This window comes from Lissotriton helveticus, chromosome 4_1, assembly GCF_964261635.1.
Source record: "Lissotriton helveticus chromosome 4_1, aLisHel1.1, whole genome shotgun sequence".
Taxonomy (NCBI): domain Eukaryota; kingdom Metazoa; phylum Chordata; class Amphibia; order Caudata; family Salamandridae; genus Lissotriton; species Lissotriton helveticus.
Genome location: NC_136063.1, coordinates 448,324,653 through 448,341,987, shown reverse-complemented (window position 1 = coordinate 448,341,987; position 17,335 = coordinate 448,324,653). Strand labels below are relative to the sequence as shown.

The 17,335-nt window shown below is 44.1% G+C and overlaps 1 protein-coding gene across 1 annotated transcript in view; it reads right to left on the bottom strand.

The window, feature by feature from the left end:
- The window catches only part of CDH17 (cadherin 17), a 408,277-nt gene that overhangs the window by 60,496 nt on the left and 330,446 nt on the right, over positions 1-17,335 (bottom strand). The window contains exons 12-13 of the mRNA XM_078687034.1: positions 16,325-16,516; positions 5,741-5,985 (exon numbers count right to left, since the gene is read on the bottom strand). Coding sequence (XP_078543160.1) covers positions 5,741-5,985; positions 16,325-16,516 — 437 coding nt within the window. The remainder of the gene's footprint in view (positions 1-5,740; positions 5,986-16,324; positions 16,517-17,335) is intronic.

Genomic DNA, 17,335 nt, shown 5'->3' with positions numbered 1-17,335 from the left:
TAGCTCCATGCTGCTGAATTTGAGCTTTCTTTTCCTTTCAGCCTGCTCTGTGTCCTTGCTGCTTGCCATGTTTTAATTTGAAAGTGCACAAACTCTGTCTGCTGCTGCTCCCAGTCTCTCTGCTCCAACTGCCTCTCCAGAACCTTCTAATTACTTGCAGCTGCCTGTTTAGCCACGTCCTGCTAGGAAGGGGGAGGGTGGTTGCACCTGATTGGCTGTTGTGTTAAGTTTCACTTTTGCTTGCTGCCCGATTCGGTATTTACCGAATCGGTATTTACCGAATCGGTATTTCCAATGCATTCCTATGGGCCAAAAGGCCCATAGGAATGCATTGGGAATATCGATTCGGTAAATACCGATTCGGTAAATACCGATTCGGTAACTTCCGATTTTCCGATACCGAATTTTACCGAATCGGTACAAAATACCGAATTTTCCCCTACATCTCATTTTCCGATTTTTGAATACCGAATCGGTAAAATTCGGTATTTAAGAATCGGTAAAATCAGATTACCTACATCTAGCCCTAAATCTCCCGGTGCCTACACAGCGCTGCAAACCTCACTACACCCTTCATCTCATTTATGGGATTATCATCCTTCTCCTACTAAAAACATCTCTAAGATCCTTCTTTAAACACCGAAGTAGCAGCTTCCAGTGTTGACTAGGTTTTCAACACTGGTAAGGAGGACCCATATGATGAAGCATTTCACCTTCGGGAGAGTGAGGGTTCTTATCCTTAAGGGATGATTCCCCCAGTTGATTTAATTCAACTTTCTTGTGAAGTAGATTGGTTCTGAGAGAGGCACCTATTTTGCTTATAAACACTTGTTAAGAGACCATAGGGGTATAATTTGGTATTTATAGTATTATTGGGAACATACCCCCAGTGGTCTATAATCTGTCCCTTTAGACCCCCAATCCACGGTAGTTGTATTTTTTCAGTGTGATGTAGTGCCTTGAAAGTATGGGTGAGGAGTTTGAATTCTGGTTGTTTGTGAATGGGAAGCCAGTGGAGCTCCTTCAGATGTCTTGTGGTTTGGGTGCAATATGGGAGGTTGACAGTGATTGACAGCCAAGTTCTGAATGGGCCGTAGCCTTCTGGTGAGTTTTATTGATCCCAGCATTGATGGTGTTCTAATAGTTCAGTTTACTTGTGACCAGGGCATGTGTGACGCTTTTCCTGGTGTTGATTGGGAAACATTTGAAAATCTTCCTCTGCATCTTCAGGGTATGGAAACCTGAGGTGGTAACGGCATTGCCTAGGGCGGCCATGCCAAGCTTGCTGTTGATGATGATCCCGAGGTTCTTCCAGTCAGAAAATAGAAGATCCCTCAGAGTGCCTGTCTATGGATTCCAATGTCATGTAGGCAGTGAATGAATATGTGGTGGGAGACTGTGTTAAATTGTGAGGAGAAATCCAGGAGGATGCGGGCCTCTGGTTCTCCTCTGTCAAGAGTCATGCAGATGTCATCTGTGGCAGTGATGAGGGCAGGTTCCATGCTGTGGTTGGGTCTAAAACTAGACTGAGTGGTGTTAAGGAGTTGATGGTTGTTGAGGTATTGGTGAGGCATCTGTTGATGATTTTCTTTAAGACCTTGGCCAGGAATGGTAGCAGAGAAATGTATCTGTAGTTGGTGAGCGTTGAAGGGTCCAAATAGGGTATCTTCAGCAATGGGAGGACAGGTGCGTGTTTCCAAGCATCTAGTAAGGTCGCAGAAGAGGTGGAGGCATTCATAATGGGTGTGAGCAAGGTGCTGATGGGTTACAGTCCTCTGGTGTAGGCATGTGTATGGGGAAGGGGTCCGATAAGTCCCCTATGTTGATGGACTTCATGGTGGTGGTGGTTTCTTCTGGGGTGATAGTGGGCCATGTGGTTAGCATTGGTTCTTCGGATAAGATCTGGAGGCATTTGGTGTGGTCTGTTGGGTCCAGTTTTGGGTTGAAGTTGCTGTAAATGGTGGTGATTTGTTGCTGAAGTATTGACAAAGATTGTTGCAGTGGTCCTGAGAGGGGGTGATAGAGTTGGAGGCAGCTGATGGTGAGGTAAAATCTTTCACAATTACAAAGTTTTCTTTGCTTCTGTTGGTGTTGATATCGATGCAGTCCACCAGAGTGACGTGTTTGGTGGTCCGGATCATTTGGTGGTAGCGTCTTAGAGATGATTTGATGGCCTTACTGTCTGCTTATCCTGGCTCATTCTCTATTTGTGCTCTGAGTGTTTGCAGTGGTGTTTTATTAGTCTAAGTTTCTCCATGTACCAACTGGCCTCGGGTATGGATCGTGGTGTATTGTTGTGTTTGAGGGAGGACAAGGAGTCGGTGCAGAAGGTGATCCAGTTGTTGAAATTCTTGAATGCTATGGGGAGGCTGATTGTTGTGTTTGGGTCGGTGAGGGACAGCGGTGTTCCAGTGCTTGTCAGTGATGCTGTTTCAATTGTGCCAGGCTGGTCTAGTGGTGATGCGTGTGTTGGACTGGGAATTGGATGCTGAACTTGATGCTGAACTTGACGAGGGAGTGGTCTAACCAGGGGATTGGTATGGACTTGTCAACTTGAAGTTAGTAAAAATAGGGTTCAGGAAGTGTCCAGGGATGTGGGTAGGTCCTTTTACTCACTGAATTAGGCTTCCAAGGTCTTTGGTGCTCTTCAGTTAGGGGTCTGCATGGTCTTCCATGTAGAAGTGCGGGTATCCCAGTAGTATGTAATTGTTAGGATCAAGGGCAAGTGTGGTGCAATGAAGTCCGTGATGGTGTTGTTGAAGGTGGTGCATGGTCCAGGTGATCTGTAGATGAGAGTGCCGCTTAGTATGAAGTTGAGTGTGACGTGGAGTTTGTTCTATGTTGGAGGATGATGTGTCTGTGGGTGTGTTGCAGCTGATGTTGTTCTGGCAAATGACCAGGGTTAGTGGCCCTGGGCTCAGATCAGGCACAGACAGGCATGCTTTTGGCATCCACTCTGTGGCAGCCAATAAGCTACTATGAGAGGATTAGAGTGAGGTCACCTACTGTGCAGACGTATGCTGGAACTGAGTCCTCTTGCTTGGCTTCTTATTTGAAAGATAGTTTTGGTGTGAAGCCAGTGATGTTACTTCTAGTGCAGATGGATGATGGGAAACACAGTGATGTCACTTCCTGTGCAGATGGATGCTCGGAAGGACTCCTTTTGTTTGCCTTCTAATCTCATTCATTTGAAAGTTTCAAATTTGTTTAAAACTGGCCAATTACACCCATTGCTAAAAAATAAGCATTTTGAAAGAGCGTTGATGCCATTTAAGGTTCCTCTCTGTTTGATTCTAGCATCCATACATTTCAGCCTATATCTTGAGCCAATGAGTACTCTATTCAATGAGGAAGATATCTCTATCCATCAATATGTGGATGAAAAGAAACCTACTATATCAGTATCATCAATCAATGGCAGACTTTTTCTTTGCTCTTGCCGGATAAAGTTTCAAATATGGATGTCAATCAACTTCCTTATACAAATTATTCCTTTTAATTATGCCCAGACATAATAACACATTTTTATTCCTTCTTCACTGAGGAACTAAATGTAAAACGTTGTTTTCCTTCCATCTCTTCAGCAGTGAAATCACAAGGTATTATTCTCAACTCCACTCTTTCACTTGACCCACACATCAGCAAAAATCTAAGGATTTTATCTATTTTTCCTCCCTCTTAAACACATCTGCGCATCCCAAAGAGAGTGGTTGCCCATGCCTTTACCACTTCTCATCTCTTTGGTAATAGCGTATTACGAGGCATAGCACTGCCCTCTATTTTGCCACAGAAAATAGTTATCTACCCACGGCTAGACTTTTACATTATCCAAGAGCTGAACCTCCTATGATCTGACCCATGCAGAGACATACATTGGTTAAACACTGAGCCAGTATCAGATGTAAAATTGTGTACCTGGAGTACAAAGCTATTGATTTAAATATTACATAACAGGCTTGCTCACAATCGCAAAAGGACAAAGAGGACCCCGAAGTAAGACCCGTTTGACTTGGTAGCTACAAAGTTCTAATCCTCCCAAGCACAAAGCAAAAGCAGATTATCGGATGGGTAGCAATACCACTTTGGAACGCTCTCAGCAGATTTAAAAACTCAGCCTACTTTTCTCACTTTTAATAAGCTATTCAAAGCTCATCTCTTCAGGTTATTGCAGAACTAAATTATGATACTTCCCGCAACAGTAACATGGTGCTTTGTCTCTTTTTTCTTTAAGACATATAGTTACCCACTTTATTTCGTGGTAATTTGATGCCCAGTCTTAGTTAACGTATCTGTCCTAGGAGGCTTTATGTAAAATAGGCTAATTCTGAATGGGCTTACTTAGTACATGTGGCTGCGCAAGGTTTAGGCCTTGTCCTGTGTTTAAAAGAAAAGGAAAGCTGTTTTGCAATTTTAATGCGAGACATATGACTTGCGTAAGTCAGCTGTAAATGGGAACCAAAGGTTTCGGACATCTGTTTAGAGTTTAAATCTGAAATGTAAGCTGTCTCCCCACTAACATTCAAAAAGGTAATGTAGGTCTATCTGTCTTTGTTTCATTTTCACTTTGTGTATAGATACATAACTATGATAAAATCACAGGAGACATTTAATTTAATCGTCTGTAGTCCTAATATCTGTTTTATAAGTTGTGATATTAGCAGCCTAAGCCATAGAGTTGTGAACAAAAAGCCAATCCTCTTACCCTGTGCTTGGTGAACCTCTGATGTACTTCAACTCCATGGGAATAAAGGCTACGTTATTAGATGACCTTCAGGATAGAAGGCTCCAAAGTCTTAGGATTAGAATCTCTTGCTAACCCACAAGGGTAGATGGGTCCTGATCCTTACCTAGGAGATCCACATGCTTGTTGTAATGTGCCCCCTTCATGATCCTGGAGATAGAGAAAGGCTTCACCTGCCTGGTCGGAGGGCAGTAAACAATAGCAAATGGATAATTTCTTCAGTTAGCACATACTGAACTTCATTCTCGTGTGTCTGGGGAGCACAGAAGGCCCTGCTATTGGAGGGAATGAGTGTTAATGGGGAAGAAATCCAGTTACCAGTTGCAGCTGGACTTTTTACAGTATATATATATATATATATATGTAGGAGTTGGGAGTAGGCTTTCTACATATTGATCTTATGGCCTGTTGTCCAATAAGACTTCAAGTACAATTTGAATATTTAGAAACCTTTTGGCTTAGTTACAGACAAGTTGCCCATGGTGCCCAAATATTATGCAACTTTGTTGGCTACTTTTCCCATGTTTGTTCTACTCTAAGCTTTTGACAGCAAAGTGTGAGGCACTGCAAAAAACGCGTAGCTGGCATTTTGAAATCCTGCTCGGCACAACTTTTAGTTTTGTCCTACTGAATATTACAAATTGCAGAAAAATGGCTATTGGTAAGGTAAAAGGTTTAGCTAAGACAAACGATCAGCCATTTCTTGACCATCTTCCATCGCTGGTCAGTCACAAAGAGTATCTAGGTCCTTTACAACTTTTGACCAGGGGTAGTAAGCGCTATATAAATGCAATTACAATACAATGTACAATCATCCACAGAAATTGTGTGCTCAGATACCTAAACACATGGTTCATGTAGAACAAAGCAGTAAAAAGTAAAGAGCAGATGTGAAACTAAATCCAAAAGAAACCTCACATCTTGCCTTACAGCCATATTTAGAAAGAAAAGAAATTGTACTGAAAAGAAGCTGTAAGGAGAAAGCTAGACTGCCCTTACCTTATGGTCCGCCCTTCAGGATCATGGGCCATCACTTTCGACAGTTTGGTACCCACTGGAGTGTTTTCAAGTACTTGAAACTGATATATGGTTTGATTAAAAATTGGTGGTTCATCAACATTTAATAATTTAATCTGAAAGCGGGTGTTGGATTTTCCATCATAGGTCACGCCTTTTGTCAAAGGCTCTGGATTTCTCGCCTTCACCACAATGCTGTATTCAGGAAAAGTTTCAAAGTCGAGAGGCTGTAATAAAAGAAAGAGATCAAAACAGTGAAATTATGATATTGTTTAAAACAAATTGTGAGACTGTCTTGTGAAAATGGAGATCTGCATATGCCATCTGGAACTTATTTTAGTGCAGCTCCTTGCTTTTGCACTACCTAGGTAGTACATTTTTCCTCTTTGTGTTCCCCTAAAGTTTCGGCTGAATTGGTATGCATGCATCAGTACTTCTGTCCAATGAGTCTTTTCAATAATCATCTCAATGTATAGCCAATCTTTATGCATACGGAAAGGAGAAGTGAGCGTAGGAAGTCTGCCTTTTCTGCATGATCACCTCTGATTTTATCTTTTTTGCTGGAGCCCTTATTTTTGAGGCTGTAAAACTCAATGCACTTAACACCTGCAAACGGGCGATAAAGTGCATGTGCTCCTCCTTTCTACTTGGTAAAACTGAGATACTACTAATGGACATATTTAACTTACCTATAAGACCCTAGTGGTACAAAGTGTATCCAGGAACTGTAAATTAAATGTCACTAGTGGACTACAGCATCTATTGTGCCATCTGATACAACGACAGTGCAAACATGACTGCAGGCCTAACATTTGTAGCCTGGCTGTTGTGGTTTTAAACTGCAAATTCGACCTGTCAAATTGACCCTTGGTGACAGGTCTAAATCTCCCTTTTAAATATTTATAAGTTACCCCTAAGTAAGCCTTCTTGCTCATAAGACAGGGAGTATGGAATTTAAAAGATGGACACTGTTAGACCTGGTACCCTTAGGGTGCTCTTCCGTCTGGACTATTTGCCTTTTGCCTCCACGGTTTGCTGGTTCTTTTTGCTGGCTTTAGGACTGAGCTCTTTACTATTGCTAGCCAGTGCTAAAGTGCATGTGCTTCTCCCCAAATCATGACGACATTGGCATATACCTGATGGCATATTGCTTGCACTAGTAAGTCTCTTGTTAAGTGGCATGCCATTAACTCATAGCCTTTACTTCAAATACTACTAGTAAGCTGCAGCACTGACTGTGCCTCCCACAGAAGTAGTCTTTCAAACCTATCGCAGACCAGCCACTACAGTGCCTGTGTGTGCAGTTTACTGCCACTTCGACTTGGCATTTAAAACTACTTGTCAAGCTTTATACTCCCTTTTTATTACACATGTCACCCCTAAGGTAGGATCTAAGTACCCCTAAGGGCAGAGTGCCATATAAGTCAAAGATGTGACATTTACTTGGATTTTTAACATGACCTGGTAGTAACAAATAGTCTATTTCATTTTTCACTAATGTAAGGCCTACCCTTCTCATAGGCCAGCATTAGAAATTCCTTAATGCACTTTTAAGCAATAATTCCTGAACAGAGTGGAGTAGATTTTTCATGTTTCAGTTTCATATGTTTGGAATCGTAATGATAAATCCTCCTTACTGATGAAGTTGGATTTAACAATACTGTTTTAAAACTGCTGGGACCAACAAAACACACAGTGGCGCTGTACTATAGAGCACAGGCGAAACTCAAATGGGATGGTGTCATCACGAAACTCACCCCTCTATGGGACACTAAGGCGCTGGGTCATCTGCAACACAGCAAAAGGTTCACGCAGTGGGATAATATTGGTATTTCCACGGTAGGTGACATGTGGACGGGCAGGGGGGGGGGGTGGTTCCCTTCTCCCAACTTCAACAGCAATTCGACTTAGACCCCAATGAAACTTATAGATATGTCCAAATTAGACATGCACTATTGACAGCCATACCAGAAAACACCGAGGTCCCAGAAGCCTCTCCATTGGAGGATCGCTTACTTACCGACTTCATGCAGTCCAGCCCCACTTCCCTTACATATCGTAAACTAATTAATAACCTACCAGACCCTTTGGACAAGCTACGAGAGAGATGGGTGGGCGAGCTGGGAGACATGGACGAGACGGACTGGAACGCGGCACTTGCGTCCCCGAAGGAAGCATGCATCTCGGCCAGATTCAGACTGGTGCAGCTTAAAATACTGCACCGGATTTATTACACGAGGACCACACTACATAAACTCCATAGGGTGGACCACCCATACTGTCTCCGAGGGTGTGGGGAGGAAGGCACTTTTCTACATACAATTTGAGAGTGCCCGGTTATATTTGATTACTGGAGGCAAGTGATGCGCACCATCTCCCAAACGTTGGAGGCATCTCTTACACCGGAACCCCGTGTATGCTTAGTGAATATATGGGAACCTAATGATCTCACACGCCAGGGTCAACTATGTGCCGTTGTGGGTATTATAGTTGCAAAAAGAGACATAGCACAGAAGTGGGGGGCGATAGACTTGCCTACTTTGGCGCAATGGTGTAGGAACATGGATACACTCATGGTGACCGAAAGAGCAGTGTACAAACTAAGGGCGAACCCTCGAAAATGGAATAAAGTATGGTCGCCGTGGAACCGTTACCGCAGAGATTTATGTGCCCCATTGGTGGAAGAGGATAGTGATAGCTCGGATGATGAGGGGGAGGAGGACTAAGTATCTTAACAGACTGACGTACGAGATTCTAACACAGTTGTAACAGATTAGCAACGCTAATGTGCTTAGGACCGGGGTGTGCAATGGGTCTGTGCCAAGTGACCTCTGTGTGTACACATTCTAGATACCTGTGTCGGTCGTCGTCAAAACTGCCACAGACACAACTCGACGACAGTCTATGCAATTGAGTCTTTTAGTTTTTGTTATGGTTGTTAAAAAAACAAAAGTAAGATATCATTTGATGCTAATTGAATGAAAACACTACACTCAAGACTCATCCGAAGTTACGCCCCCAGACCCATGGTTGTCGGCTGAAAGGCTGTGTATTATTTTAAATCCTTGATTGTTTCATTTATCGCAGCCGGCCTCAGGCTTGTAGGCTAACTGCTGTGTATTGCAACTAACGGTCAATAAATCTTACGTTAAAAAACAAAACAAAAAAAAACAATACTGTTTTAGAAATGTCACTTTTAGAAAGTGGATATTTCTCTGTATATACTGCTCTTTGGGCCTGACAGCCAGTCTACAATACATGTCTGGAGTGGGCGACAGCTACACGTGGTTCATTCACTCTAGACAGCCACAAACACAGGAAGGTGAGGCTCATCTACAGTCTTAGCACTCATCCGCATTCATCTGCATTCTGATGCGTCTTCCTGGACAGGGAGGAATGGGAGGGGCTGACACTTGCACTTCAATAGGTAGTGTCCTGTCCACACACAAATCAAAGATGTACCCCCCACAGATAGCCTGGCAGACAGGATTGGGTTGAAAGGGATCCTTGTGCACTTCAGAGAGTTGCTTTGAAGTCATCCCCTTAATCAAATGCACTTCTTGGTATAAATGCTGGGTCTCTAACCCCCTATAATCAGACACTTCTGGCTCTTGAACTGGACCTCTGTCAGAGGGACTGCTGTTATACCTAAAGGTCTCAACTGGACAGCTTTTCTGGAAGGACCACTTTTCTGTCTGTTGCCCTGCTGCCTTCTGCTCCCTTACTCTACTAGAAGGAGAGCTGGGCTGTGCCTTCCCTCCAAGTGATCTCCAAGGGCTTGCTGGGTGGCCTCCTGTTTTCTGAAGCCTCAGGGGCACAAAAGACTTTCTGCCATTCTGCTGGTGCTGATGCAATCTGCCTTCTGTAAGACCTACCCTTGCCTGAGGTGCCCTCTCCACGTCCTGGGCCTCAGAAGTTGGTTCTGCAACTGTTTTGTACTAAACAACACATCATCACCACGGCGCCGATCAGAACCGATGCGTCGCCCTTCGCCACAGAGGCTGTTCGACGACAGCGGTTCTACAGCCTGCGTTGGCCGACTCTGTCCACTCTGTCCAGCTCGACGATGATGCCTTTACTTCACTTCAGTGGAGCTTGACGACAATGCAGCAACCCAACTGCATGGAAAAGATCAACACATTGAGACCTCAGTGTCAACCCTTTGCTCCAGCCAAGGTACTTTCTTTGTGGTCCCTGCGTGGGTCCTGTAGCCAGCCAACTCTCCATCGCGATCGGCCTGAATTTAGGATTTGCACCAGTCCCTCGCGACCTCAAGTAACCTTTTGACCGCTAGTAACTTCTAAGCACTGTTTTTGCATTTAATCTTTAAAAAATCATATCTCGACGTTTACTGATTGGATAGTGATCATTTTGATCTTGGTTTGTTCAGATTAATATTCTCTATTCTTCTAAACATGTGAGTAGTCTTTTTGTGGTGTATTAATTGTGTTACTGTGTGCGTGTTGCACAAATACTTTGCACATTGCCTTTTTAGATAAGCCTGACGGCTCTGTGATAGGCTACCAGAGGGTGTGTATCTAGCTTACCCTGACTACAGTAGTGGTTCCTGACTGACCTGGGTGCATACCTCAGCCAACCAGGAATCCCATTTCTAACACGTGTAAACATGTAACATTACACATGTCCCTACAGTGAAAAGACCCCAAAACCTATTTTCACTGTAGCATGGCTGACTGTCCCATTGGAAAGCAAATAGTAATTCTGTATCACAGAAATGGGCTAGCTAGAAAAACTGTTTTAAATATATATTAAAATTAAAAGTAATGAAGTCAATTTACAAATATTTGGAAAAGGAACTTTTAGAAAGTTACATTTTCCCTGTCTATAGACTCTGGAAGTCCATTTGTATTTGTTCTCCCACATCTGCCAGACAGTAATTAGCATTTGAATAGATGTGAAATGCTGCCTAGGAGGAAATAGGGTCACCTAAATGGGCAGAGATTACCCATTTGAACCTTACAGAATATGCAGGAAGGGGCTGTATGCAACCTTTTGGACATTAAAATGTTAAATCCTGCTTGACTGTCACATTCTGCTTGACAGGTCTGCTGGCGTTTTTCATATGACACTTGAGGAACACTTCAAATAGGCCTCTTCTGTCCCAGGAGAATGTTAGCAGACACATGGGAAGGGCAATTCTTTCGCCCCCCCACACACACACACCCCTCACACCTCCCCCCGCCAGGCTCTTTCCACATTATGTTGTCAGAGTGTCAGAGCCAGTATGGCAGATCTTCTGAGTTTTCATTTAACAATTGGAGTTCACTTCAATGGAGGGAAACAGAATGCCAAAACTGTTCTTGTGCATTTCCTTTCTAGGTGCTGAAAAGTGAGCTTTTGTTTAACCAGATTTCTGTAGCTGAGGTTGTGGTGGGTAAATGACCTGCCTCAAACTGTGTTAGATGTGGGTGGACACTAGGCTCACCATAGTACTCTCCCCTCACACACACTGAGCCCTCAGAGCCAAAGATTAGTGTGGCCCTCAGAGCCCAGGTTTAGTGTGTTTAAAATGCCCAAAGTGGTTAGGGTTAGCCCCAGGGTCCTTTACCCCATTGGTTAGGGTGTCCTCAGGGTTATTACCGTCCACTAGCTCGTGCCCGACAAAAAAGTGGTTTATCTAGGCATCCACTTCAGAACACTCCTCGATCTGTGGAAGATCAGAAGAGGACTGAACCCGCTGGCAAAGACCTGATAAGGGCCTTGAAGACTGGACATCTCTCCCTCTTGTACCCGGAACAAAAAGTGGACTCTAAGCGCCTTTAAGCTAGCTTCCTGTTAAAGCTACAGGAACACAACAAACTACAATAAGCCTTTTCCTGCAGCTGCTGAGTTGACAAGTGGCAACTGGACCTAGACTGGGCCCTCCTGTTTGCCTCTGCTTGTCACCCTGTGAATCTCTAAGGGCCTCCCCTGGGGTCTTTGTAGGCTTTAGAAGTGTACTCCTGTGGTGGATTGGGATTCAAATGACTAAAGTCATCAGGTAAAATCGTTGACCAGGACAAACCTGGTTAGTATATCCGACCCACGCTCCGTCGCAGTCAGCATCAACTAGCGCCTAGGCCCTGTTCTACTTCGACCATTCACAATCATTGACTTTGTGTGCATGTTGGAGCTATATCTACTTAAAACTTTATCTCTCCAGTTCCCTTTATTGAATTTTCTTCATTTTGGCGTCATTTTGTTAATTAAAATGCACTCAATTTCTCTAGTTAATTCATTTGGAGAGTTTTATTGTTTTGCATTTTGACTTTATTACTGTTTAAGCACTGCATAAATGCTTCACATGTTGCCTCTAAGTTGAGCCTGTCTGCTATGTGCCGTAGTTACCATGCGGTTCAGCAGAGGGTTATTTAGTCACTTTAGTAGTTCACCGTAATGGGGATTGTGTTTATTACTTGAAGTGGGTACTCAACTACTAACCCAATGTCTTACAATGTGAGAATGCATGTTACAGGTGAAGTGCCTGCCGGCCCGCATATCTTTTTAAAAACATTTTTTTTATTATAAATCTTTTTATTGAGATCAAGTTAGACATATAGACAACAATCATCAAAACCACATAATGAAACAGCAAGTGCATGCCAGAGGAGGTGCACTTAATAAAGGAGACATCAGCCAAGGTAGTTACATTTGCAGTGTCCCCAATCGTTGTGCAATGGTATCTTCCCTAGTCAATGGGGGTTTGCAGATCCCACCCCTATATGTGTTCCAACTATCCCAGATCTGTATCCATGTATTGGGGCACCCCCTTGCAACATAGATTGTTTTCTCTGTTACCATGCACCAGTCCATGTCTTTGCTCCAGTCCACCGTATTGGGCGGCTCCTGGGCCTTCCATAGCCTTACAATATTATGCTTCACCACCATCAATCCCAGAGTTACCCACAGATGCTCCTTGGCAGTTAGGTCCATTGGTCCCCAGGCATTCAGGAGAACTAGTTTTATATTACCATCAATACTTTGGCCCAATACCCTTTCCATAAGTGTCACAATCCCTGCCCAATAGCTCTGAATAACCGTACAGTCCCAAAGCGTATGAATGAATGTGCCCACCTGTGCACACCTCCTAGTGCAATTCTCATCAGGGCTATATTCGGACCAGAACTGATCTGGATAGGTATGATCTAAGCAGGATTTTGAGCTGCACTAACCGTAGTCTGGAAGAGATGGCCACCTCGCGAGGAAAAGCCACCGCTGCTAGCCATTCGTCGTCATCCAGACCGGCCACGAAGTGGTCCCATTTTGCCTGCAGTTGGTCCAGTGGGTCCGGCAAGTTGTTTATCAGTTTTTTATAGATGAGCGATATGGCTTTCTCTGGCAAGTCCGCGTCTAGCACTCTATCCTCCAGTGGAGAGGAATCCGGGAGAGGTTCCCCTCTTGGGAGCTTTGCCAACAGGACATGCTGTATTTGCAGCTATCTAAAGTGTTCGGAGCTCGCCATTTCATAGTCCTGTTGAAACTGTTCAAATGTGACAAAGTCTCCCGACTTCCACATGTCTCCCCCCTTAGAGATTCCTATAAGGTACCACCGATCAAAGCCCTTCAGGCGAATCAAGCTAATTGGTCGCTTCTCCAAAGTGGCGTGACCTGCGTGATCTTGCCTTCCCACCCCAGACTTTTCAATGCAATCTTCCATACTATCCCGCATATCTATATACCAGCTGCATAATTTACAGATGCATCACAAGCATCATACCTGCTTATCCATCAGACAAGCTCACCATCCCTAGTGGTCTTGGCACCCCCGTAGCCAGGACACCATCAGATTGGAGTACAAAAAAGTGCACAAAATGAAAAACAAGACAAGAGATCTCCTTCATATATGCATCCAGGACCCAGAACAACATCTCCAATTTAGGGAAAGAGCTGAATGCAGCAATAGTCCATCTCGCCTCTCAGAACCCATCAGCCACTCCAATCCCTTGTTGTCTGTATTCGCCTTGCCTTTGACACTGTACAGTACTCCGCTGACTTTTGGATAGGTTCACGCTACCCAAATACCACATAAATATAAACAGAGAGAGGCCCTGATAGCCTGGGCTACTGTAATCCTAAAAGATAGTATAGCTGATATGGCATGGTTCAATTTTTCCCCAATGTGATATTATTTCATCGTACATGGTTCCTTAGGTCGGAGTGGGGAATAACATGGCAGTACTCCATGTTCCCCCCATACTGAGCAACAAAACTCTGAATATTTCACTTTTTCTTCACGCACATTTAGACAGGTTTTACTTGAAGAAATATGTATGCAGAAAAATCGCCAGGTCTGTCCAAACTTTCCGCACCAGTTGTAATCCTGAATCAGCAATTGTAATGTTTTAAACTGAGCCGCTAGATGTCTTAGAATTGGGTTAACAGACTTCTCTTGAGTAATTGGCAGAAATATAAAATACAAATATGATATATACAGTTTGCCCGATGGTTCCCTTGCCAGCCTATGGAAAGGTGTGTACCATTGTCCTTCCCTTCAATACTAACTGCTCACTTAAATACTTGGGGGCAGATGTACAAGAAACTGATGCATCTCTGCGTTATAGCAGAAATGCGTCAGTTTACTAGCACTGTGCCAAAAAACCCTTGCGCCACCATGGATGCACCGTATGTACAATACGGCACACCATGACGCAAGGATTGACAGATGCGTCACTCATCTGTTGGCGCACAAGTCACACATTGCTGGAGTCATGTCGCAAACGCAACGCAACTCCAGCAATGCTCTGGGAGGCCTATACCTATTGTGCTGTGTCACTCCTATGCCTGCTCCAAGAAGGCGTAAAGTTTTGATGCAGTGGCATCCTAGACGTGGTGCAGTGAAATCTTGTAGATTTCACTGTGTCACTTCTACAAGGCTTTTTTGCATGGGAACGCCCACCTTGCATGCTTTATACCTGACGCAGGTATAATGTGGCGCAGGGCTTTACAACGTGACGCATCTCCCTAGATGCATCACGTTGTAAATGGTACAAAAGGGGGTGGTGTCTGAACTAGGGTGGCAGAGTGGGCTAAAGAACGGTGATGGATTAAACCCAGATCTGTTGACTGGGTGTGAGTGTTTGATTGGTTCAGATGCTCCATCCATCACCACCCCCTTTTGTACCGCTTTGTTCGCCATACGTTGGCAGGGTATGCTCAGACATGAGTCCCTTGCTCACTTTGCCACTGGATTCAAGCAAGCCTGGCTGAAGACGGCTGAAATGCCAGAAACCGGTCCTAGGAAGCTCGTTTCCGGTCCAGGGAAGGCATGGCTTGGCAGTTCGGCTGGACTGTTCCCATGAGGCACAGGGTCAGACTGATTTGCATATAGCCATGTCTGAACTAGGGTGGCAGAGTGGGCTAAGGAACGGTGATGGATTAAACCCAGATCTGTTGACTGGGTGTGAGTGTTTGATTGGTTCAGATGCTCCATCCATCACCACCCCCTTTTGTACCGCTTTGTTCGTCATACGTTGGCAGGGTATGCTCAGACATGAGTCCCTTGCTCACTTTGCCACTGGATTCAAGCAAGCCTGGCTGAAGACGGCTGAAATGCCAGAAACCGGTCCTAGGAAGCTCGTTTCCGGTCCAGGGAAGGCATGGCTTGGCAGTTCGGCTGGACTGTTCCCATGAGGCACAGGGTCAGACTGATTTGCATATGGCCATGTCTGAACTGGGGTGGCAGAGTGGGCTAAAGAACGGTGACGGATTAAACCCAGATCTATTGACTGGGTGGGAGTGTTTGATTGGTTCAGATGCTCCATCCATCCCCACCCCCTTTTGTACCACGTTGTAAATGGGGCACAATGTGGTGCATTGTTTATGCCGTTGCTGCGTCTCAAAAGTGACCCAATGGCAGCGCAAAAGTGTCGCAAGGGGCTTGTAAATGGGCCCCCCTATTTTTAAAAGTAGTAGCTGTTGAGGTATAAGAAATATAGGTGGCTCCCTAAATTCCAGACAGACTAAGCAGCAGTCGCCTAACAATGTCACCCTACTGTATGGCCAAGAGCAGATGTACATTGACCAGCTAGGACTCTCCTTGATTCCTATAGCGATTCAAATTATGCAAGATAGGATTTTAGTAGTAATTGTTCTCCATTATGTCTTGTGCATGCTTTCTGATGGGCTGGTGATGGAAGGTATCGGACCCATGCACATTACAAGTAATGGGGCACACAGCAGCCCCAAGCAGTTTCTCCCATGGAGTCAGCCTGCTCAAACCAGCCAAGATCTCTGCAAAAAGATGCTCAAGAATGAGGAATTACCAAGAAAATCAGACGCAGCACATCCATTTCTCCTCAAATTCCCCTTTTTCTTGGTGGATCCTCGAGTTCCACCTGTTAAAGACCTTGGTTGTCCTACCCCTGGAGCTCCTGTACCAACTGGTGACAGCCAGTGAGAGCGACTGACAATCCTGAGATTTCATATCTCCAAAATGCCTTAGATCGGGTCACACTGCCAAAGACCTTCCTTTGTCTATGGGCAAAAAACGCCAGGGTGGCTCCATGTAGACATAATTGTTTGATGTTCGCATGTGGCTAACAATGGAAAAACATTCTTTTGTTTTACCTTGCGAATCTTCACATATCCTCTGTTGGTCTGGGAATTTGTCTCGAATAGAAATACATTTTCTGGATCGCCTTCTTCTACAGAATATATAATGGCGGAGACCCCAGTAAAGGGCTCGTCGGCATCCGTAGCTTGTATCTCCAGGATAGTTTTGCCCACTGCTGTGTCCTCAGGGATCGTCAGAGTTCCGTACTATGGAAAGAAACATTAAAGATGATGTGACAACAATATATACAAGCAGGGACTTTAATACCTGACCCCACACAAGTGTTTCTAGGCATGCGGTCGAGCTTTTTGAACGAAGAAGCGATGGTGTGTGAGGGTATGTTTTTTAAAAGCTAGCACGTTCCATCACTTCTGATCACACTTGGAAGTACTTTCAGGCCACAAGCATTGTATGTCATTTAAGAATCGAACAGGCATGATATATGCATTTTCACATCACAAAACTTTAAATAACTTCATTCAGCATGAGTGCCTGTGTAGAGGTGAGTGGTTCACCAGCACCGCACTGAAGCTCTTGTGTAAGCATTTACTGGGCAAGAAGCACATCAAAATGCACGTGCTTCGCCCACAAAGCCAACAAGAGTTCATGCATTTATTCAAAGTAATGCTCAATGTATGCAGGCGCAGAATGTTGTTACAGTTAAAAAAAAAAGTTATTCTACACGTTTCTTGCCTCTAAAGGCTATTTCATACTTTTTCCGTATTTAACTAGTCTTTCTACATATATGCTCTTAACAATTCTCATATTTGTTTATTCTCTTGACTCTACCCTTCCCATGTTATGCCTAATCCGGAAAAGTAACAGAATAAATGCAATCAAGAAGATAATTTAGAAAGAAATTACAATGAATAATTGCAATATGTCAGCATTTGAGAGGTGTAACCTCGCATTTAACTTAACAATACATGTACACTTAATTAATTGTTAAAATTAGATATTGGGGGAGGAGCCTAGCTCGCGTCCGAGATGGCCGCGTTTTAGCTCGGCTCCGTTCGCCTGCCTGT